At 45.8% G+C, this 23,875-nt stretch overlaps 1 protein-coding gene across 7 annotated transcripts in view; it reads right to left on the bottom strand.

Annotated features, from left to right (window-relative positions):
- The window catches only part of LOC119974729 (CAP-Gly domain-containing linker protein 4-like), a 513,643-nt gene that overhangs the window by 108,835 nt on the left and 380,933 nt on the right, over window positions 1-23,875 (bottom strand). Inside the window, exon 15 of one of the 7 annotated variants that reach the window (XM_038813961.1) lies at window positions 13,319-13,440. The exons of 5 other annotated variants lie outside the window; for them this stretch is intronic. In XM_038813961.1, coding sequence (XP_038669889.1) covers window positions 13,350-13,440 — 91 coding nt within the window. In that variant the 3' untranslated portion in view covers window positions 13,319-13,349. Of the gene's footprint in view, window positions 1-13,318; window positions 13,441-20,152; window positions 20,271-23,875 lie in introns of those variants that run through there. One more of the 7 variants, XM_038813954.1, reaches the window with a different exon arrangement.

Here is a 23,875-nt window from a genome sequence, read left to right as displayed (position 1 = left end):
TATTGAGTTGGATGATCAGCCATGATCGTGATAAATGGCGGATCAGACTTGAAGGACTAAAAGGTCTCCTCCTGCTCCTATCTTCTATGTATCTATGTATATCATTCCCTGACAATGCGGAATCTGTATGGGTAGAGCATAGAAACAGCAAGGGGAAAAACATTTGTGGGCGTCATATATAGATCCCCAAACTGCAGTGATATTGTTGGGAATGGAATTAAACAGGAAATAGAGATGCATGTGATAAAGGAATGACTAATTATGGGCGATTTTAATCTGCATATAGATTGGGAAAATCAAATTAGCCACAATACCATAGAGGAGGAATTCCAGGTGTGTATGCGGGATGGTTTTTTGGGTCAATATGCTGAGGAGCCAACTAGAGAACAGGCCATCCTAGATTGGGTACTGTGTAATGAGAACAGAATCATTGGTAATCTAGTTGTGTGCAACCCCTTGGGGATGAAAAACTATAAAATGATCATTTTCATCACAATGGAGAATGAAGTAGTTAATTCTGAGACTAGGGTCTGTTTTGTTATGCTCTTGACATAGCATAAGCTGCTTCCTTGATGTACACTCTGACAAAGGAAGGTTGAGTCTTGGAGACAGCTTTAACACGTTTATTAAACTGTTAACAATTCTCCTACTTGGATTCGACACTCCTGTTAATCCTGCTATAGCTACTCAGACTAACTAACCAGTCTGCTACAATCCATGTGGTGGGTGTGATGTGTTTCAATCAACCCTGTGTACTCACCAAGTGTCTCCGCTGGAAAGAGAAAGATCATGTGTGCTGTGTTCTTATATATAGGTTGGTATAATGCCCCCCTGCGGTAGTGTCACCTCTATGTGTGTCTTGAATGCCCATTGGTCGTGTCCTATCTTACTGACCTATTGGTTGAATGTCTGTGTGTCATGATGTCTCTGGTACTCCCTCTAGTGTTTATCTAGTCTAAGTGTATTTACATTAACCCCTTGTGTATTTACAGTGGTGCATATCACCACAGGGTCCTGAATCTTAACAAAGGAAACTACGATAAAATGAGGCGGATTTAGCTATTATAGATTGGAAATGTTACTTAAAGGGATGACAGTGGACAGGCAATGGCAAACATTCAAAGAGCACATGGAGGAACTGCAGCAATTGTGCATTCCTGTCTGGTACAAAAGTAAAATGGGAAAGGTGGCCAATCCATGGCTTAAAAGGGAAATTAGGGATAGTATTCGATCCAAGAAAGTAGCATATAATTTGGGCAAGAAAAACATCAGGGGTTGGATTCTCCGATCCCCTGCCGGGTCAGAGAATTGCCGGGGGCCGGCGTGAATCCCGCCCCCGCTGGCCGCCGAGTTCTACGGCATCGTATATTCGGCAAGGGCGGGAATCGCATTGCGCCGCGCCGGTCGGCACCCCCCCCCGGCGATTCTCTGGGCCACGATGGGCTGAAGTCCCGCTGCTGTAATGCCGGTCCTGCCGGCGGAAATCAAACCACCTACCTTACCGGCGGGACCAGGCGGCGCGAGCGGGCTCCGGGGTCCTGGGGGGGGGGCACTCTTTTCCTTCCGCGTCGGGCATTAGCCTCCGCGATGGCGACCCCCTCCCCTGTGCATGTGCGGGGATGAGGGGATGACCTCAGCAGCTGCTGACGCTCCTGCGCATGCGCGGACTTCCGCCGGCCGGCGAAGTCCCTTCGGCCCCGGCTGGCGTGGCATCCAAGGCCGTTCACGCCAGCCGGCGGGACGGGAACCACTTCGGCGCGGTCCTAGCCCCTCAAGGTGAGGGCTTGCCCCCTAAAGGTGCGGAGAAATCCGCACCTTTGGGGCGGCCCGACGCCGGAGTGGTTCATGCCACTCCATCCTGCTGGGAACCCCCCTCCCCGCCGGGTAGGGGAGAATCTAGCCCCAGGTCTGTGGATTTGGAGCTGTTTATAATTCAGAAAAGAAGTACCAAGGGATTGAATAAGAAAGGGAAAATAGAGTATGAAAGTAAGCTTGCAGGGAACATAAAAACTGACTGTAAAAGCTTCTATAGGTAGGTGAAGAGAAAAAGATTGGTGAAGACAAATGTAGGTACCTTACAGTCAGAAACAGGGGAATGTATTACAGGGGACAAAGAAATGGCTGAGCAACTAAATACATACCTTGGTTCTGTCTTCACAAATGAGGACACAAATAAGATACCAGAAATGTTGGGGAATGCAGGGTTTAATGAGAACAAGGAACTGAAGGCGATCAATATTAGTAAAGAAATGGTGCTGGGGATTGCCTCATGTCCAGATCCCGGCCCTAAACTGGGATGTCTAGGGCATAGATCTCTTTCATGGATAGAATTAGAGGGGTTGACCCATGGTATTTTCTGCATCCAAACAGTATTTTCTTTTTATTGCATGAGTTGATGCGCCCTACTCCCGAATTGATTGTTTTCTTGTTGACAAGTCCCTTCACCCCTCAGTGAGAACAGTTGAATACTCGGACCATGCCACTTGTCTTGTTGAATTTTGCAATTTTGGCCCTCCTGAGCGCCCACCCTGGAGACTAGACACCACCTTATTGTCTGATGACAAATTTTGTGAGCAATCGTCTGCTGCTATAGCAGACTTTATCAAACTCAACAAAACAGAGTCAATTTCTCTGTCGATACTATGGGAAACCGTGAAGGCCGCCATAACAGGGGAAATTGTCTCATATTTGGGGATAGGGTGGAGGCATGGGTTTAAGTATGGTGTTCTTTCCAAGGGCCGATGCAGACTTAATGTGTCGAATGGCCTCCTTCTGCATTGTAAATTCTATGAAATTCTAAGAAAGGCTGGTGGACTCCATCTTGGAGGTTGACCGCCAATATTCTGCTGCCCCAAAACCAGAATTACTGATGCACAGAAAAATCTTGCAACTGCAATTTGAATTGATTGGCATGAGCAACGGAGCGGTGCATCGGTTACGACGTTCGAGGGGCAACTTTTATGAACATGGGGAGAAGGCGGACTGTCATCCTGTGCACCAACTCAAGAAGCCTCCCAAGAAATTCCTCAGATTTGGAGCAAAGAAGGGAATCTAGTCTCAGCTCCTCTCCAGGTATATGTGGCTTTCAGTACTTTTTACCACAAGCTATATGAGTCAGAGCCTCCTCCAGATACTTCAGACATGATGAGTTTTCTAGATGGTTTACACATCCCAACTATTAAGGAAGGCAGGAAATGGGAACTGAAATCCCCCTTAAGCCCAGTAGAAATACAGAAATGTATTGGTCGGCTGCAATCTGGCAAAGCCCCGGTCCTGACGGCTTCCCACCCAAATTTTGTAAGAGGTTCTCAGAGCAACTAATAGCTTTAATTTCGGGTATTCTTAATGATTCATTGTCTCGGGGATCATTATCCCCATCCTTGACCTAAGCCACAATCTTGGTGCTCCTGAAAGAAGGTAAGTACCCACTGGAGTGTGGGTCATACCGACCCCATTTCACTCTTTAACACGGATGTTAAGATACTAGTGATAGTCCTGGAAAGCCGGATGGAGCCATATTTTCCTGATATGATTTTGGAGGATCAGACAGGCTTTATCAAAGTTAGACAGTTGTCAGCCAATGTCCGACGTCTCTTGAACATTGTCCTATCCCCCTCATCTGCTCGGAACCTGAAATTATAGTACCTTCGGTTGCAGAAAAGGCACTTGAGAGGGTGCAGTGGATTACATTTTTGAGATCCTGGATAGTTTCGGTTTTGAGCCCAAATTCTCCTCCTGCGTTTGTCTGATGTACCTGAAAACCAACATCTACACGTGTATGACCTCCTCTGAATACCTCATGTTGGCCAAGGGCACTGGACAGGCTGCCCCTTTCTCAATTGCTCTACGTGATGGCTGCTGAACCTCTGGCGGTATGGTTGAGGTCGTCAAAGGGATGGAGGGGAATACACCGGGAGGGGGAGGAGCACCAGATCTCACTATACGCAGATGGCCTACTTTTAAACATTATAGTTCCAGTCTCCTCAATAGAAACATCATGAAGATGCTCACGAGATTTGGCACATTCTCATGAAATAAAGTAAACATTAATAAAAGTGAGTGTTTCCCAGTAAACTCAATGACCAGAAGGACTCAGCTTGGTTCGCTGCCGTTTCGCCTCTCACCCTCCAATTTTCGATCTCTGGGGATCTGCGTGGCCCATAACCGGGCCTTACTCCACAAACTGAACTTCTCAAGCCTAATCAGCAAGATTAAAATGGACTTACAGAGGTAGAATTACCTCCCTCTGACTCTAGCAGGAAGGTTCCAAACTGTTAAGATGAATGTGTTACCTTGGTTTCTGTTCTAATTTCAAAGTATCCTCATTTTTTTGCCCCAAGCATTTTTTATTGCAGTCAACAAATTAATATTGGCATTTGTCTGGGCAGGTAAGAGCCCCAAAGTCGGCAGCACTCTGCCTCAGAGAGACAGAGGATCGGTAGGCTTGACCCTTCTGAATCTCCTGTTTTATTACTGGGCTGCCAACATGCAGAAAATCGTACAATGGCTGACTGATCCAAAATCAAAATGGAGTTGATTAGAGGCACGGTGTTGTGCCACAGCCTCCTCCCGACACGCCATGATTACCGCTCCACCGGCCTTCTCCCCGGTAGGTCTTTCCTTATACCTTGTGGTGATTTCATCCCTCAGGATTTGGAAGCAGTTTTGGCAGCACTTCAATCTCCCCTCACTGTCCTCACTTGCCCCGATATGTGACAACCACCTTTTTGTGCCTTTAGGTTTGGATCCATCATTTGGGTCCTGGAGAACGGGAGGTCTGGTGCACTTTTGGGATTTATTCCTAGATGGAAGTTTTGCCAGCCTTGAAAAACTCCCAGGCAGATACAATCTGTCTGGTCCCAACCTTTTTCATTTCTTTCAAATTCAGGATGTCTCACGTAAGTTTTTTTTGTTCTTCCCACGGGGCACCCCTTTCTTCCCTGCTAGAAAAGGTACTGTCATTAGCACACCAGGGGAGAGGGTCAATTTCAGATCTGGTCAGCCTCATTCTATCTTCAGATCCTGCTCCTTTGAATAGAGTACATGAAAAATGGGTGGAGGAACCAGGCTCTGTGCTTACTGAGGGAGTTTAGAGAGAAGACCTCTGCAGGGTGACTTCCACTTCATCCTGTGCCAGACTGAGTTTGATTCAGTTCAACAAAGAACACTTTGGATGAAGGCAAGGATGAGTGGATTCTTTCAAGACATGGAGAACAAGTGTAACCACTTCTCACTTACACCAGCTAACTATACACATATGTTTTGGTATTGACCTAAGCTTAATAGATACTGGGCCTCCTCTTTTGACACAATGGGCGGGATTCTCCGGCCCCCCGCCGCGTCTGAGAATCCCGCCCCCGCCGGCTGCCAAATTCTCCGGTGCTGGAGATTTGGCACCGCGCCGGTCGCTCACAGCGGCCTCCCTGGTGATTCTCCGACCCGCGATGGGCTGAAGCCCCGCTCGTTCTATGCAGGTCCCGCCGGCATAAATTGGACTAGGTCCCTTACTGGCGGGACCTGGCGGCGTGGGTGGGCTCCGGGGTCCTGGGGGGGCGCGGGGCGATCTAGCCCCGGGTGGTGCCCCCACGGTGGCCTGGCCCGCGATCGGGGCCCACCAATCCGTGGGTGGGCCTGTGCTGTGGGGCACTCTTTTCCTATGCGCCGGCCATGTCAGCCTCCGCGATGGCCGGCGCGAAGGTGAACCCCTCCCCGCACATGCGCGGGGATGACGTCAGCAGCCACTGATGCTCCCACGTATGCGCAGACCCACGCCAGCCGGCGAAGTCCCTTCGGCCCTGCTGCACGGCACCAACGGCCTTCCACACCGGCCGGCGGGGTGTAAACCACTCCAGCACCGGCCTAGCCCCTGAAGGTATGGAGAATTACGCACCTTTGGGGCGGCCCGCGCCGGAGTGGTTCCCGCCACTCTGGCTCGCCGGGACCCCCGCCCTGCCGGGTACGGGAGAATCCTGCCCAATATCCAAGATTTTGCAGACAACCTTGGAACCGTTCCCGCTGATTGCAATATTTGGGGTTTCAGACTCCCCGGGCGGGATTCTCTAATAATGGGGCTATGTCCCCAAGCCTGCTTCGCCATTCAATCATGGCTGATCCCCATTCTCCTGCCTTCTTCCCATAACCCCTGATCCTCTTATTAATCAAGAGGTTCTGCCAGAGATAGCGACCATTCATTTCTTTCTTTAAGGGCCTGGATTGGTTAGAGAGCTGGGGGGAGGTGTGGGGAAGGGGGGCGAGCAGAGAGAGGTAGGTTTGAATTTGGGTCTTTATGAAAGTCATATTGTATGTAGATTTTTGGCTATATGTATATTACAGTTTATATTTGATAATTCAATGAAATATTTATTATTTAAAAAAATAATAGGGCTCTGTCACTAATTTTCATACCCTCTCTAGCCACAGGAGAGGTTCTGAAGGCTTGGGGAACAGCAAATGTGGTACCATTACTCAAGAAGGGAAGTTGGGATAAACCAGGCAATTAGAAGTCAGTGACTCTAACATCAGTGGTAGGGAAATTATTGGAAAAAATTCTGAGGGATAGAATTAATGAGAGCCAAGGATCAATCAAGGATAGTCAGCATGGCTTTGTCAAGGGGAGATCATGTTTAACAAATTAGAATAAAATTTTTGAGGAGGTAACTAGGTGTGGACTTCAACAAGGCTTTTGACAAGGTCCCACATGGGAGACTGATCAAGAAGGTAAGAGCCAATGGGATCCTGGACAATTTGGCAAATCGGATCCAAAATTGGCTCAGTGGCAGGAAGCAGAGGGTGATGGTTGAAGGTTATTTTTGTAACTGGAAGCCTGTGTCCAATGGTATACCGCAGGGATCGGTGCTGGGCCCCCTGCTGTTGTAATTGTACAGTAATGATCTAGACGTGAATGTAGGAGATATAATCAGTAAGTTTGCAGATGTCATGAAAATTGGTGGTGTGTTAAATAGCGAGGAGGAATGTCTGAGATTATAGGACAATACAGATGGGCTCGTCAGATGGAGAGAACAGTAGCAAATGGAATTTAACCCTGAAAAGTGTGAGTTGATGCATTTTAACAATGCAAGAACATACACAATGAATAGTAGAACAGTAGGAAGTACAGGATACCTTTCCAAAGTTCCACAAAGGCAGTAGAACAGGTAAATAAGGTGGTTAAGAAGGTATATGGGATACTTATCTGTATTAGCTGAGGCACAGAATTTTAGTGCAGGGAGGTTAAGATGTTATATGAAACGTTTGTTAGACCACAGCTAGATTACTGTGTGCATTTCTGGTCACCAGGATGTGATTGCACTCAAAAGGGTGCAGAGGAGATTCACCAGGATTTGCCTGGGCTAGAGCAGTTCAGCTATGAGGAGAGATTGGTTAGGCTGAAGTTGTTTTCCTCAGAACAGAATAGGTTGAAGGGGACCTGATGGAGGTGTACAAAGTTATGAGGGACAGAGATAGGGTAGATAGAAAGAGACCTTTCCCCTTAGTATAGGGATCAATAACCAGAGGGCATAAATTTAAGGTAAAGTGCCTGAGACTTAAAGGGGATTTGAGGAAAAACATTTTCACCCAGAGGTTGGTGGGAATCTGGAATTCTACTGCCTGAAAGGGTGGTAAAAGCGGAAACCTCCACAAAATTTAAGAAGCATTGAGATGAGTACTTGAAATGCCATAACATACAAGGCAACGGAGAAAGTGAGAGAAAATGAAATTACAATAAACCGCTGCTTGATGGCTGGCATGACACAATGGGCTGAATGGCCTCTTTTCTGTGTTGTAAAACTCTATGACTCTAGTATAGATAATACAGGAAAATTTCATGTTATATGGAATGTTCCTAGGTTGGAAGCTGTTAGTTAATCATATATGCCACTTAACTAAGATGTAAGTAAGTTCTGTGTTTTCATTCAATCAGAAATCTCCAGGGTGACCATATGGATGTTGAGGTGTCAGAGGTGCAGAAGTGCACAAATCTAGTGTGTGACGCCAAGAGAACATGGTGCTGCAGAACAGTGGGCGGCTGAGCCCGGAGTGAGGACAGGCTGCCAAAAACAATTACTGATGAGTTTGACATCTCCAGTCAAAAAACATACTCCGGAATTCCAGTGGTAGAGTGCTGGCTAACAAGAATTTTACAGTAGTTTGAAAATAGCAAAAAAAGAGTAAAATAACAGACGGAACTGCAGGTAAAGGAAAAACTGAGTAAACGTTAGAGCAGAAGGACAGGTGAGGATATGTGGCACAGATAAGGGTTCTTTATATAAAAGCAAGGAGTACAAGGCACAAATTGAATTAGTTCAATCCGCAAGGCATGGTGCACTAGTCATTTTGAAGATATGGCTGCAAGACGATCAAAGTTATAACATCTCCTATTGCCTCACTTTCCTCTAGACGTTCTTTCTATAAAGAAAAGCCTCCACCAATAAAGCATTTTTTACACGGCACAGTTGTTAACACTGCAGCCTCACAGCTCCAGGGACGAAGGTTCGATTCAAGCCTTGGGTGGACTAACTGTGTGGAGTTTGCACATTCTCCCTTTATCTGCTTGGGTTTCCTCCAGGTGCTCCGGTTTCCTCCCACAGTACAAAGATGTGCAGGTTAGGTGAATTGGCCATGTTAAATTGTGCCTTGGTGTCCAAAGGTTAGGTGGGATTATGGGATTACTGGGATAGGGCGGGGGACTGGACCTGGGTGGGGTGGTCATCCTGAGGGTCAGTGCAGGCTCGATGGGTTGAATGGCCTCCTTCTGCACTGCAGCGATTCTATAGGCGCAATCTACCAGCCTCACTGCACTCGAAAGCAGTGGCGGGTAGATGTCGGGAGATCCTTGAGATCTAATGTGATCTAGCGAGACATCGAGGTCTGAATCCCACCTATTGTGGGTGAGATCATTATTTTGTAAATCTGCACATTATAGTGAGACAGCTCATCTTACTCTAATATGCTCTCCCATAATCTACCCGAGGCTTGGGATCTAACCCTTTCGCCGTGGAGACCTCGGGCAAGCACCATTCAGTGCTGGTCTCCACAAATGGGAACCAGATGGAACGGCACTTGTGGGGTTTTCCAGGGGATCTGAGGATACTTGCCCTCTGGGTATAGTGGCACCCTGGAAATGTTGGTGCCACCCAGGCACTGCCAGCCTGGCACTTCCAATGTGCCCAGGTGGCACTTCCACCTGGCAGGGGCACTTCCACCTGGCAGGTGCACTGCCACCTGGCAGGGACACTGCCAGGGTGACAGGTTGGCAGTGCCAAAGTGACAGGCTGGTAGTTTTCCAGCACTGGGGATCACAGGTGCTTGCCCTTTGGGCACGGTAGCACCCTGGCACTGCTGGTGCCATGCGGATACCCTCGCACTATTGGTCTGGCACTGCCACCTGGGTGTTAGGCTGGCATTGCCCAGGTGCCACTGCTATCTGGAAAGAGCACTGCCAGGGTGACAGGCTGGCAGTGCCAAAGTGCCAGGTTGGCATTTTGTCTGTATAGGGATCGGGCCTAGGGCCTTGCATGGTTGTGGTGGGGCCCGAGGAACCCTTTATAGGTGAGTTGGCGGCCTGATCTTCTCCTCCACTCAGAGTTCTGGCAAGCGGAGTTCTTCAGTGCAGAAAATGGGACTAAGTGCGGTATTGTCGGGAGTTCCCCGCTGAGGCCCAAATATAACTAAGTCCCAATAGATAGCGTGGTGTTTCTCAGCGCTGCGAATGCTGGGAATGTCCTGGCTAACCGTGCTCATTATGGGACTCTGTTCCTATTCAGTTAGATCATGCTCTATGATTCTATGATTGCGAATAAGCTCCTACTCGGGGCAGCACGGTAGCACAAGTGGATAGCACTATGGCTTCACAGCGCCAGGGCCCCAGGTTCAATTCCCCGCTAGGTCACTGTCTGTGCAGAAACTGCATGTTCTCCCCGTATCTGCGTGGGTTTCCTCCGGGGGCTCCGGTTTCCTCCCACAGTCCAAAGACATGCAGGTTAGGTGGATTGGCCATGATAAAGTGCCCTTAGTGACCAAAAAGGTTAGGAGGGGTTAGTGGGTTATGGGAGTAGGGTGGAAGTGAGGGCTTAAATGGGTCGGTGCAGACTCGATGGGCCGAATGGCCTCCTTCTGCACTGTATGTTCTATGTTAAAAGTAATGTGATAATGACCTGATCATCTATTTCTGTGATGTTGAGGAATAAATATCAGCTGGGACACCATGGGTAACTTCTGTGCTCTTCTTCAAAAATAGTGCCGTGAGATCCTTTACCCTTGTTTTAACATCCCATCCGAAAAAACAGCACCTCTGATGGAACAGCACTTCCTCAGAACTCATTGGAGTGTCAACCTTGACTCTGGAGTAGGTCTTGAACTCACAACCTTGTACCTCAAAGGTGAGATATCTACCTATTGAACGGTAGAAGCTCTTCAGAAACACCTCAATTATAGAATGTCATGCTTTGTATGGTATTGGATAAAAGGTGGAATATAAGGGTGTCATGTGAGAATACCTTTAAGAAATGGATGTTTAAGAAATGTACCTTTAAGAAATGCAGATTATCAGTGATGTCAGAGTGTGGGTGGAGCTGGGCTGTCTGTCAGCTTTTTACTTTCGTTTTTGAACAGGCTGCAGGGTGTGTTTTAGTTTTGTTTTCAGTGTTGGAGCTGAAGCCAGACCAAGCAGGTGTACTGCTGTTCTCTGCCATCAAAAGACTATCTCTTGCTCATTTGGTGAATTCAGAATTATAAATGTTCTCAGTAGTGAATCTAAACTTTAAGTGCTTCTGTTAAAAGGTGTTTCTTTTGTCTGGATGTTGTTTGGGAAGTTATTAAGGATTACTTGGTGTTGTATTCTTTGGAGGTTGTATATGAATTAATGGTTGCTAAGATGTTCACTGTATGTTTTAAAAAGGTTAACTTGAGTTCACAGAATAAACATTGTTTTGCTTCAAAAAATACTTTTCCATTTCTGCTGTACCACACCTATAGAGCAGGCCGTGTGCTCCCCATACCACAATCTATTAAAAGATGTGGGTCAGGTGAACTCCATGATACACTTTGTGGTTCTCTAAACCTTGGCCCATAAAAAATTGAGTGGTCGAGGGGGATAAAAGTCTATCTATGGGATTGGCTTAGTGAACTTAAAGACAGTGAGGGGTGAGCATATTGTGGTTGCCTATCAGGTGTGGTATTTTAGTTTAAGTATGGAGTGTGTTGTGGACAATGGCTCTTCCAGAGGCTCTGAAGATTTTGGTGGTGGAGACTGTCACACGCTGTACCTTACGGACAGAGACTAAAAGCAAACTGTTAGATCTGGCAAAAACATTGCAGTTAGCATTACCTGACAAAATGCAAAAAGATGAGGTAATTATGGCAGTGTCTAAGCATTTAAAGTTGCCCGAGCTAGAGTTTGACTCGTTGGAAATAGCAAAAAATTCAGTTGCAAATTAAAAATATGGAACATGAGAAAGAATTAAAGCAAATGAGTCAACCAAATTCAGCCCTTTTGAACTAATTTTTGGTCATGAGGTAAGGAAAAATTGGTGAGTGAGAAATCAGAAATTACATTATTGGATTATGTGTCAAATTTTAGGGAACAATTAAATAGAGCAATTGGCTAGACAACATTTAAAAGTTACACAAAATATGATTAATCGGGTAGCGGACAAGAAATCCAAAGTTCGTAGTTTTGCCAGTGGAGATAAAGTTTTAGTGTTGTTACTGGTGGTAAGTGAACCTTTAAAAGCAAGGTTTTGTGGACCGTATCAGATTGAAAGGAAATTAAGTGAGGTGAATTATGTGGTAAGAACACTAGATAGAAGGAAGACTCACCGAGTGTGTCATGTGAATATGTTTAAAAGGTACTTTGAAAGGGAAGGAGAGAAAAAGGAGGTCTTAATGATTCTAACTCAAAGTGACGAACCAAATCCAGATGACTGTGAATTTGACATACCTCAAATTAAATTGGACAATGAGGATGTTCTTAAAAATTGGGATAAATTGTTGAGTTACCTTCCAGAGGAAAAACAGACTGACCTGAAAGAGTTATTGATATCACATGGGCATATTTGTGGAGATAAATTGGGAAGTACTAAAATGGCTATACATGATGTAGATGTGGGAAATGCTGTTACAATCAAACAACATCTATACAGACTTAACCTGTTAAAATTGGTACACGTTAACAAAAAGATTGAGAGTATGCTTAAAAATGGTATAATTGAAGTGGGTTCAGCCAATGGAGCTCACCCAGAGTGATGGTACCTAAACCAGACGGTACCCAATATTTGTGTGTGGACTATAGAAAGGTTAATGCAGTTACAAGAACGGACTCTTATCCTATCCCCTGTTTGGAGGACTGCATTGAGAAAGTGGAGTTTTTATTTCCAAACTGAATTTACTTAAAGGTTACTGGCAGGTACCTTTATCCAAAAGCGCAAAGGAGATTTCAGCTTTTGTGACTCCAGATGGTATAGACCAGGGGTGGGCAAACTTTTCCGTGCAAGGGCCACATTCAGAAATTCACAATTTTAAAGGGCCGCATAGTATATTAAGTAAAATAATTACTTCACCCGGTTATGATTCTGGGCGCTTCATATAGAACATAGAACAGTACAGCACAGAACAGGCCCTTCGGACCTCAATGTTGTGCCGAGCAATGATCACCCTACTCAAGTTAACGTATCCACCCTATACCAGTAAGTAACCCGACAGCCCCCCCCCAATTAACCTTAAATTTAAAAAAAATAAAAATAAAAATTTTAATTAAAAAAAAAATTTTTTTAATGACTTGGTGGGCCGCATAAAGACCTTTGGCGGGCCGTAGTTTGCCCACCCCTGGTATAGACCATTCAAGTTATGCCATTTGGCATGAAAAACGCCCCAGTCACATTTCAACAGTTAACTAACAAGGTTGTTTCAGGATTACCCAATTGTGCGGTATACATCGATGATCTGGTCATTTTCAGCCAGACATGGAAAGAACATTTAAATCATCTGATGGAGTTATTCGATTGAGGCGGGTTTGGTGATAAAACTAGCCATAAGTGAATTCGGAGAAGTCCAAGTCACTTTCCTTGGCCATACAATCGGACAGGGTCGAATGGTCACACGGGATGTGAAACCTTCAGTTACTGAGGAGTTTCCGATACCCTCAAGACAAAGGGAAATAATGCGATTTCTTGGCACGAGTGGATTTGATCGAACATTTGTGCAAAAGTTTTGTAGCGTGGTTGCTCCACTGGTGGACTGCTGAAGAAACGTCGGAAATTTCAATGGATAGCGGACTTTCAACAGGCATTTGACTGCCAGAAAGCTGTGATAACCAATGCTCCTGTGTTGAAAAATTCCAAGGGACTGTGTGATCAGATTGAACTAAAGTTTCTGACTTTAAAGAGAAATGCCGAGGCGTAGAGACATGGACGGATCGTGCAGAAACCTCCTTGTTCAAAGCGACTACCAATCGAGAAGGATTTCAGTTGGAGGAAGAAAAACAAAAAAAAAATGAACTATATTATTAGACCTGTTTGTGTGTGTTGTTTTTTGAAACAATAAAGTTTATTTACTATGTGCATTTCTTAAAGAATGGTGAAGAGGTGAAAAATGAAATCATCTTGAGGTTGATGGGTTTTTTTTCTTGGGGGAGGTGTCATGTGAGAATATCTTTAAGAAATAGGTGTTTAAGACATGGTATTATCAGTGATGTCAGAGTGTGGGTGGAGCTGGGCTGTCTGTCAGCTTTTTACTTTCGTTTTTGAACAGGCTGCAGGGTGTGTTTCAGTTTTGTTTTCAGTGTTGTAACTGAAGCCAGACCAAGCAGGTGTACTGCTGTTCTCTCTGCCAACAAAAGACTATCTCTTGATCATTTGGTGAATTCAGAATTATAAATGTTCTCAGTAGTGAATGTAAACCTAATGTGCTTCTGTTAAAAGGTGTTTCTTTTGTCTGGATGTTGTTTGGGAAGTTATTAAGGATTACTTAGTGTTGTATTCTTTGGGGGTTGTATTTGAATTAATGGTTGCTAAGATGTTCACTGTATGTTTTAAAAAGGTTAAACTGAGTTCATAGAATAAACATTGTTTTGCTTTAAAAAATACTTTTCCATTTCTGCTGTACCACATCTGTAGAGTGGGCCGTGTGCTCCCCATACCACAATCTATTAAAAGTTGTGGGTCAGGTGAACTCCATGATACACTTTGTGGTTCTCTAAACCCTGGCCCAGAACAAGGGTGATCCCAATATTCAATAATGGCTAATTGGTTGGACTTGCTAAGATAACTCTAATAATTTCAAATGTCTCTGGCCCATTTAACTTGAGTAATTCTACGGGAATTAATGATCAACCTCTTGCAATCTGTTTACCTCTTTAAAAAATGCTTCATGTTAATTATTAGCATTTATTCATTAGATGCAATTTAACAAGGGGCAAAAAAATCTGGTTTTGGACGCGTTTGACAGGTTTGCCCCAACTATTAAACAGGACTCTTTTTTTGCAGGGTGACACTGCCAAGGTTCCCGGGTGGCAGAAGTGCCAGAGTGTCACCCTGCCCAGAGCCTGACTACCGAGGAACCTCTGATGGCCTGGGAGGCTACTCCAGAGGTATTATTACGCCTGGTCGACGTTTGTGTGGGCCAGTGCTACATGACGAGTGGCCTCTTGGGAGTTTTAACGGCCTTGTGCTGTCACTGAGTCGGATGCAACAAGACCCAGAATCGTACCAATTAACTATGAGAAACAAAATAGTAGTGAAAGAACACAATTATCTGGAGCAGTTTACCTCAGCAAAATTCAAAAGCATTAATGTTACACTTTGATATTAGCGTATCAAGTATTTGTGTTAATACAAAATTACTTTATGTACATTTTAGCGAGAGGAGTAACATGTCAAAATTAATAGGTTTATTATAACTAATAATAATTAGGCTAACGGTGCTTAAAATAACATACAAAGGAATTTAATGCGAACATGTTAACTATTTGTCCAATAATATTTCAAAAGCATAATGATGGGTGTTTGCAGTGATGTGGCAGCTTGTAATTGGGACAAGTGGTATTAGGTATGCTATTATAGTGGGCTATTATTGGCTAATCAACTTCATTTTTTCCTAGCTATATAATTACAAAACATAATGAATGCATCTTTGCACTTAGAATTGGCATCTGCTAGCCTGCCTGAAAGCACAATTTGCAGCATGTTGAGATCACCAGGGCAACCTACATGTTGATTGATGGATAGATCATTACTTAATGAGGTCACAGTCAACTCTCACTATTCATCCACACTGCTGCGGTAGCATACAAGAGTTCATAAAACAACTCAATGCCAAGCATTTGAAAAAACTCATGCATAGTTCTGAAAACATTCAGCAATATCAGTAAAGCAACAATTGCTGCACTCTAAATTTGAATGAAAGACTTTTAAAAATATATGACAAATAAAATCAAGTATGAATAGCACAAGGTATATACAATGTGCTACAACATTAAATGCATTCCAAATATTTTACTATGGTTGATTTAGTTGAGGATCACGTCTGGAAAAATTGATTTTTGAATTTCTTTTAAATTTAACTATTAACTTTTTTGGCTCTCCCACTTTCCCTCTTTTTATGGCATCACTATTTACTTGACACCAAAGTTAATCAAGATTAGGTTTCATGGCCTAAGCAGATGATGGATTGAAGATGTTTCACATCATCTCAGCTGACCTCACTTTCTTTCACCTTCATCCAGAATAGGAACTCCACAATACAGGTATGCGTAACCTAACACTTAAATCATCTATCTAGAAATGAACCACTGAAATGCTTTGTGGTTCAATTTTTCATCATTTAACCTTAATTGAAAACCCTGAATGAAAGAAAATAACTTTTTTTAACCCTCTCTCTGCAGGAACTGACTGTTCACAAGCTGCTTGAACCTAAAACAGTCAAAGCCCTGAGGAAAACAAAGTTGGAAGCATTTCTATCGTAAAATGGAAACATCAAAATCATGTTAATATTTGCATCATAAAACTAATTAAAACCACTCAAATCTTACTTTATTTAAGAGTCTGCTTATCAATGTTTTGTAAAAGTCTTTCTTTGAGGAAGCGTAATTATGTGTACATGTTCTCTCCCTTTCTTGGGTGGGATACAAAATTTTAAATACTTTAATCCCATGAAGAGTAATGAATATGTGAAGTTAAACAAAAGCAGTTATTACTTCATCAAACATTCACCTTGAAAAAGAACAAGATAATAATCTCTTTACAAGTAGGGCTCATATTTATATGGATGAGTGGAGATGAGGATTGGATTGTCAACTCTGGTTCTGAGGTTTAATCATATGATACTCTGGCCACATGGCACTGGATCAGGTGACATCACATCACATGAAGTCAGATCATTGAAGATCATAAGTAGTTGATTGCAAATTAAATTGCTTCAAAGCACTCATTAAGGAGAATGAATGGCATTTTGGGAGCTAGTGCTTGAACTAATGCCTCTCTTAATATCAACCAGCTGATTAGGAGTAAGTTAGGCATTGCAGAGGAGTGCTACATAAAGGTATATCAACTTTTAAGAAAATAAGAAAGGCGAGTAGTAGGCCTGTTTCGTGTTCAAGGTCAGCAGTGTCTTTTTCAGTGTGAGGTCTTTATTGAACTAACGTAAAATTTCTGCTTGGAGAGAGTGTGTATAATGGCAGAGGTCACATGACTACAGAAAGTCGGATCGGACATTGAATTCTGTTGCAATGCAAAACCCAAACATCCCTCTTAACGGCACAAATAACCCCTTTTCCTAATGACCAAAATACAAATTTGCATGCACAACAATGTGTAACTGTGAGTAGGGAGGCCTGAAGAGGGGAGAGGGCCCAGGGACCCCAGTGGTGTGCCATCACTTTTGGGGGGGGGGGGGGGATCTACCGGCCATGCTGCACCCGAAAAGCAGTGCATCGCAGCTCAACATGGCCAGTAAATGATGGGAGCCCCGCTCATGGTTTCTACCCGGCTTGACACGCCTCGTGAGATCTGACGCGATCTCGCGAGACGTCGCGAAGTTAAGCCCGCCTGTTCTGGGCTGGGTCACTTTTTGGCAAATCTGCATATTAGAGCGAGACAGCTAGTCTGAGGTAACCAAGATGTTGAGGTCTATACTCTTCGCCTTGGATACCTCGGGTGAACACTGTTCAGTACTGGTCCCCACAAACGGGGACCAGATGGAACAACACTTGTGGGGGGTTTCCCAAGAGATCAGAGGCTCCCAGGTGTTTTCCCTCTGGGCAGGGTGGTACCCTGGCACGGCTGGTGCCTGCCTGGCGTCCTAGCAGTGACATCTTGGTGCCAGCCTGGCACTGCCAAGGTGCCCAGGTGGCACTGGCAGGTGCACTCCAATTGGGTCGGGTCCCAAAGACGCCCTTATATGTGGGCGGACCTTGAGGGTGTTTGGGGGTCGTGTCAGCTGCTCGAGAGAATGGACGGCATTTAAAAATAGTGTTCTGATCTCTCCCTGCACTGAGGAGTTTCAGACTAAGTGCGGCCACGGCCGTGCATTCCCCGCTGAGGCTCCGTATCTAACCGAGTCGCATTGGAGAGCGTTGTGTTTAGCGCTGCTGCGACAGGATTAAGGAGAATCCCAAGGCATTTTATACGTATATTAGGAACAAAGAGAAGCTGGAGAAAGAGTTGGTCCACTTAAGGACAAAGGAGGGAAATTATGCCTAGAATCAAAGGAAGTCGGTGAGATCCTTCATGTGTGGTGTCTTAGAGGGATATGTAAATACTTTAGAATGGGTTGTTATTACGAGGGAGGAAGTGTTAGGTATGTTAAAAAGCATTAAGGTAGACAAATCCCCAGGGCCAGATGGCATCTATCCCAGATTACTGAGGGAGACAAGAGATAAAATTGCTGGGTCTCTAACAGAAATCTTTGTTTCCTTGTTGGCCACAGGTGAGATCCCAGAGGATTGGAGGATAGCCAATATTGTCCCATTATTTAAGAAGGGTAGGAAGGATAACCCAGGTAATTATAGGCCAGTGAGCTTGACGTTAATGATAGTGAAATTGCTGGGAAAAATTCTCAGAGATAGGATCTATGCACATTTGGAATTGCATGGTCTTATCAGCGACAGACAGCATGGTACGAGGGAGGTCATGTATCACTAATTTAATAGAGTTTTTTGAAGAGGTGAAAAAAATGATTGATGAGAGAAGGGCTGTGGATGTTGTCTACATGGACTTTAGTAAAGCATCTGACAAGGTCCCTCATGGCAGGCTGGTGCAAAAGATTAAATCACACTGGGTCAGGGGTGAACTAGCTAAATGGATTCCTGGCTTGGCCATAGAAGACAGAGGGTAGCAGTGAAAGGGTGTTTTTCCGAATGGAGGTCTGTAACTAGTGGTGTTCCACAGGGATCGGTACTGGGACCTCTGCTATTTGTAATATACATAAATGACTTGGAAGAAAACGTAGCTGACCTGATTAGCAAGTTTGTGGATGATACTAAGATTGCAGGAATTGCGGATAGTGACGAAGATTGTCAGAGAATATAGCAGCATATAGATAGACTACAAAATTGGGCAGAGAAATGGCAGATGAACAAATGCGAGGTGATGCATTTTGATAGATCCAATTCCGGTGGGAGCTATAAAATAAGAGGCAGAACTATCGGAGCATAGACACACAGAGAGATCCTTAAAAGTCCCAGGGCCTCCTTTGACACTGTAGGGATTCTATGATTCTATGAATTTATGCATTTTTGTGGTTTGTGCCTTTGCGTTCTATGGGGCGAGGGTGGGTGGGGTTGGGACAGACGTGATGTTATGGGGAGGGCCCAATAAATTAAGTTGAGTGCGGGGCCCCACAATGCGTAAATCTGTCTCTGCTGGGAGGTCAAACATCATCAATGGCTCTCCAGCTTGTTTAGCTCGGTACTCATTATAAACATCACACTGGCAACGTGGTCTTTATTTAATTGCTCATGTTTGGTCAGCAGAGCACTTTTCTTGCCTTTCTTTGACTCAATTCAATTCCTTGAAGGCTTGCATGGATGCGCTTCAGCATCTTGTCTTTTATCTCCTTGGGGATGATGACATTTTCTTCATAAAGTGCCATCTTGGGCTGCCAATTAAAATTGGTGTCTGAATATGCTATTGTGACCGCAGGTGTGTCATTGTTGCTCTCAGGCCATCCTTTCATCACTGTTTCTTGAAGCATTTGAAGAGTTGCATTTTGTTGGGTAGTTTGCTTGATTTGAGCAAATTGCATGTCTGCCAGATTCAATGTTTCTACTGGATTGATGAATTCTAGATTATGTTGAGGTGCTGCTTCAGGTTGAAAGAGGAAGATTTCACATTCTGCTACAGCATCCTCAACTTGCTTGATGGACAGCATATCTGTAATATACATCTGTTTCCCTTGCTTGTGATATATAGATGATATCTCTGTAAACAAAGTAACATTCTTTGCAGGCGCTTTGGACAGATAGTACCAGTTTGAGAAAAATGCTTTGAAGTGACTTGTGGTTAGATTCCCCTGTTACTTTGTCTCTGCAAAGCAGGCATTTGATGAAAATGCTCACAAGCAAAAACAACAGCCAGGCACTCTCTCTTGATAGAATAGAACATTACAGCGCAGTACAGGCCCTTCGGCCCTCAATGTTACGCCGACCTGTGAAACCAATCAAAAGCCCATCTACACTATTCCATTATCATCCATATGTTTATCCAATGACCATTTAAATACCCTTAATGTTGGCAAGTCCACTACTGTTGCAGGCAGGGCATTCCACGCCCTTACTACTCTGAGTAAAAAACCTACCTCTGACATCTGTCCTGTATCTATCTCAATATTTCAGCACTGGTGTTGTTGTCACTAGTTATTTTATTTTAGTGAATGCTGCTTCTTGTTTTGTTCCCAATACCACTTTGCAATGAGCTTATGTAATGGTTCACACACAGACAACAAATTGGGCAAAAATGTTGCTCAAACCCAACAAATCATGGCAATTCTTTCACATCTTTTGGTCGCTGCCTCACTGCTACAACTCTCACCTTGTCAGGATTCAGGCAAAGGCTTTTTCTGTCAATGCATGACCTTTGTATTTGACTTCAGGCATGTTCAGCTTCAGGTTCATCTGACAAGCTCTCTCCAGCAGTCGTATTAAATTCTGATCATGGTCAGCTATGGCTTCTTCCATTCAGTCTCCACATCCATAGACTAGCAGATTACCCACTATGGCTTCCACTCCAGGAAGATCACTGGCTACCTCGTGCGGTCTGCATTGATGCTCTTCTCGAATTCTGGAAAAGCCAAATGTATCTCCTGAGCGCATCCCAGAATGTAGATAGAAAGCTGCTGTTTTGGTTCAGCTTCACTTGACAACAACCATCCTTAACATCTAGGGTAGTAAAGATCTTTACTGTGGCAAGTTGTGGCATGGGGTAGTGACTTTATTTAGATCCTCTGCGTGTAAGCATTTTTGGAGCTTTTCGGGCTGTTTCGCTGTTGCCATGCTACAAATCTATTTTGTAGGATTTGTCACTTTCTTGATTACTCCCTTTTTTTCCAGCTTTTCTATTTTGTATTTTAGCCTTGACTTGAGGGTAGACGGAACTCTTCTTGGCAGTGGCTGAATTGGTCTTATACTCTCACCTACTTCTAGCTTATATTCTCCTGGTAGGCATCCTAACCCAGTAAACACATCTAGAATCTGTTCGGCAGTCAATCGTTTTGTGCGCTGCAACAATAAGTAAAGCTTTGTTGGCACCTTCAGGGTCACCAGTCCAAGCTTTAGACTTGTTGCAGCTGAGACAAGTGGCTGTTGCATCCCATCAATGATCCAGAACTCTAGTAGTTCCTTCTTTGCCATTGCATTGGGCTCTTAGATTTATTTGTTCTCTTGGTATAGATAACATGCCATCTCATAGTCTTTTTTTTTTTAAATAATTTTTATTGAAAGAGTTTTTCCATACAAACATTTACCCCTACTAATTTTTAAATTATTTACAACACAATCCCTCTAGGCAAATGTCCCTCCCTCGCCCGCCCACTCGCGCGCACCAGACCTCCCCCCCCCCCCCCCCCCAGGCAACCTTAACAAACAAGGCAGCCTACAGTTTCAGACATGAGCAGCGAGCAGACTTGCCCGCGTTACAGTCGTGCATGTCCCCCCACGACCCTTGCTGCCCCCCCTCCCCTCTCCCCCCCCCCCTCCCCCCCCCCCCCCGGGTTGCTGCTGCCACGACCCCGAACGTCTATCTCTGATCTAAAAAGTCAAGGAAAGGTTGCCACCCGCCTGGCGAATCCCTGTACCGACCCTCTCAGGGCAAATTTGATCCTTTCTAGCTGAATATAGCTAGCCATATCGTTAATCCAAGTTTCAACGCTTGGAGGCCTCGCGTCCTTCCATTGAATTAATATCCTTCGTCGAGCCACTAGGGACGCAAAGGCCAGTATTCCGGCCTCCCTAGCCTCCTGTACCCCCGGTTCTACCCCGACCCCAAAGATCGCAAGCCCCCATCCTGGTTTGACCCTGGACCCCACCACCTTCGACACCGTCCTTGCCACCCCCTTCCAGAACCCTTCCAGCACCGGACATGCCCAGAACATATGCACATGGTTCGCTGGGCTTCCCAGACATCTGACACACCTGTCCTCACCCCCAAAGAACCGGCTCATCCTTGTCCCCGTCATGTGAGCTCTATGCAGCACCTTAAATTGAATGAGGCTCAGTCTCGCACACGAGGAGGAAGAGTTGACCTTCTCCAGTGCATCCGCCCACGTCCCGTCTTCTATCTGCTCTCCCAGCTCCCCTTCCCACTTGGCTTTCAGCTCCTCCCCTGATGCTGCTTCCGCCTCCTGCATTATCTTGTAGATGTCTGATATCTTCCCCCCTCCGACCCAGACCCCCGAGAGCACCCTATCACTCGCCCCCTTACTGGGGAGCAGGGGAAACCCCTCCACCTGCCGCCTAGCAAATGCCTTCACTTGTAAATATCTGAACATGTTTCCCGGGGGGAGCTCAAACTTCTCCTCCAGCCCTCCCAGGCTCGCAAACCTCCCCTCTATAAACAGGTCCTTCAGCTGCCGTATGCCCACCCTGTACCAGCTCTGAAATCCCCCGTCGATGTTCCCCGGGATGAATCTATGGTTCCCTCTTATTGGCGCCGCCAACAGACCTCCCATTTCCCCCCTATGTCGCCTCCACTGCCCCCATATCTTGAGGGTGGCCGCCACCACCGGGCTCGTGGTGTACCTCGTGGGGGGGAGCGGCCAAGGTGCCGTTACTAGGGCCCCCAGGCTTGTGTTGCCACAGGACGCCCTCTCCATTCGTTTCCAAGCTGCCCCCTCCCCTTCCATCATCCACTTGCGCACCATTGACACATTTGCCGCCCAGTAGTACCCCGAGAGATTGGGCAGTGCCAGCCCTCCACTGTCCCTACTCCGCTCCAAAAAGACCCTCCTCACCCTTGGGGTGCCATGCGCCCACACGTAGCTCATGATGCTACTCGTCACCTTTTTGAAGAAGGCCCTAGGGAGGAAGATGGGCAAGCACTGAAATAAAAACAAGAACCTTGGGAGGACCGTCATTTTGATTGACTGCACCCTCCCCGCCAGCAACAACGGTACCATGTCCCACCTCTTAAATTCCTCCTCCATCTGTTCCACCAGCCTGGAAAAGTTCAACTTGTGGAGGGTCCCCCAGTTCCTTGCCACCTGCACCCCTAAGTACCTAAAGCTCTTTCCTGCTCGCTTGAAGGGGAGTCTCCCAATACCCTCTCCCTGGTCCCCCGGGTGTATCACAAAAACCTCGCTTTTGCCCAAATTTAGTTTGTACCCCGAAAAGTCCCCAAACTCTGCTAATAGTTCCATTATCTCCGGCATTCCCCCTTCTGGGTCTGCCACGTACAGCAGTAGATCATCCGCATACAGCGATACTCGATGTTCCTCCCCTCCCCTAGTCAGTCCTCTCCACCCCCCTGAACCCCTCAGTGCCATCGCCAACGGTTCAATCGCCAGTGCGAAAAGTAGGGGGGATAGGGGACATCCCTGCCTGGTCCCTCGGTGGAGCCCGAAAAACTCCGACCTCCTCCCGTTTGTCACTACACTCGCCGTCGGGGCCGAGTAGAGCAACTTCACCCACTTAATAAACCCTTCCCCAAACCCAAACCGTTCCAACGTCTCCCACAGGTACTCCCACTCCACCCTATCGAATGCCTTCTCCGCGTCCAGCGCTACCACTATCTCAGCCTCCCCCTCCACTGCCGGCATCATAATTACATTCAGCAGTCTCCGCACGTTCGTGTTGAGCTGCCGCCCCTTCACGAACCCCGTCTGGTCCTCATGGATTACCCCTGGCACACAATCCTCTATTCTAGCTGCCAGGATCTTTGCCAGCAACTTGGCATCCACGTTCAGAAGCGAGATAGGCCTGTAGGACCCGCACTGCACGGGGTCTTTATCCCGCTTCAATATCAGGGAGATCAGAGCCTGCGACATTGTCGGGGGCAGAACCCCCCCCTCTCGCGCCTCATTAAAGGCTCGTACCAGTACCGGTCCCACCAAGTCCACATTTTTCTTATAGAATTCCACCGGGAACCCATCTGGCTCCGGCGCCTTCCCCGCTTGCATCTGACCTATTCCCTTGACTAGCTCCTCTAGCCCTATTGGCGCCCCCAGCCCTTCTACCAGCCCCTCCTGGACCCTTGGGAACCTCAATTTGTTTAGGAAGTCCTCCATTCCCCCTCTCCTCGTCGGCGGCTCAGACCGATACAACTCCTTGTAAAAATCCCTGAAGACCCCGTTCACTTCTTGCCCCTTCTGCACTACCTTCCCGCCCCTCTCCTTCACTCCCCCAATCTCCCTAGCCGCATCTCGTTTGCGAAGCTGGTGTGCCAGCATCCTG

This window comes from Scyliorhinus canicula, chromosome 1 (genome assembly GCF_902713615.1).
Source record: "Scyliorhinus canicula chromosome 1, sScyCan1.1, whole genome shotgun sequence".
In the NCBI taxonomy this organism is placed as follows: domain Eukaryota; kingdom Metazoa; phylum Chordata; class Chondrichthyes; order Carcharhiniformes; family Scyliorhinidae; genus Scyliorhinus; species Scyliorhinus canicula.
This window is presented reverse-complemented; position numbering and strand designations above follow the sequence as displayed.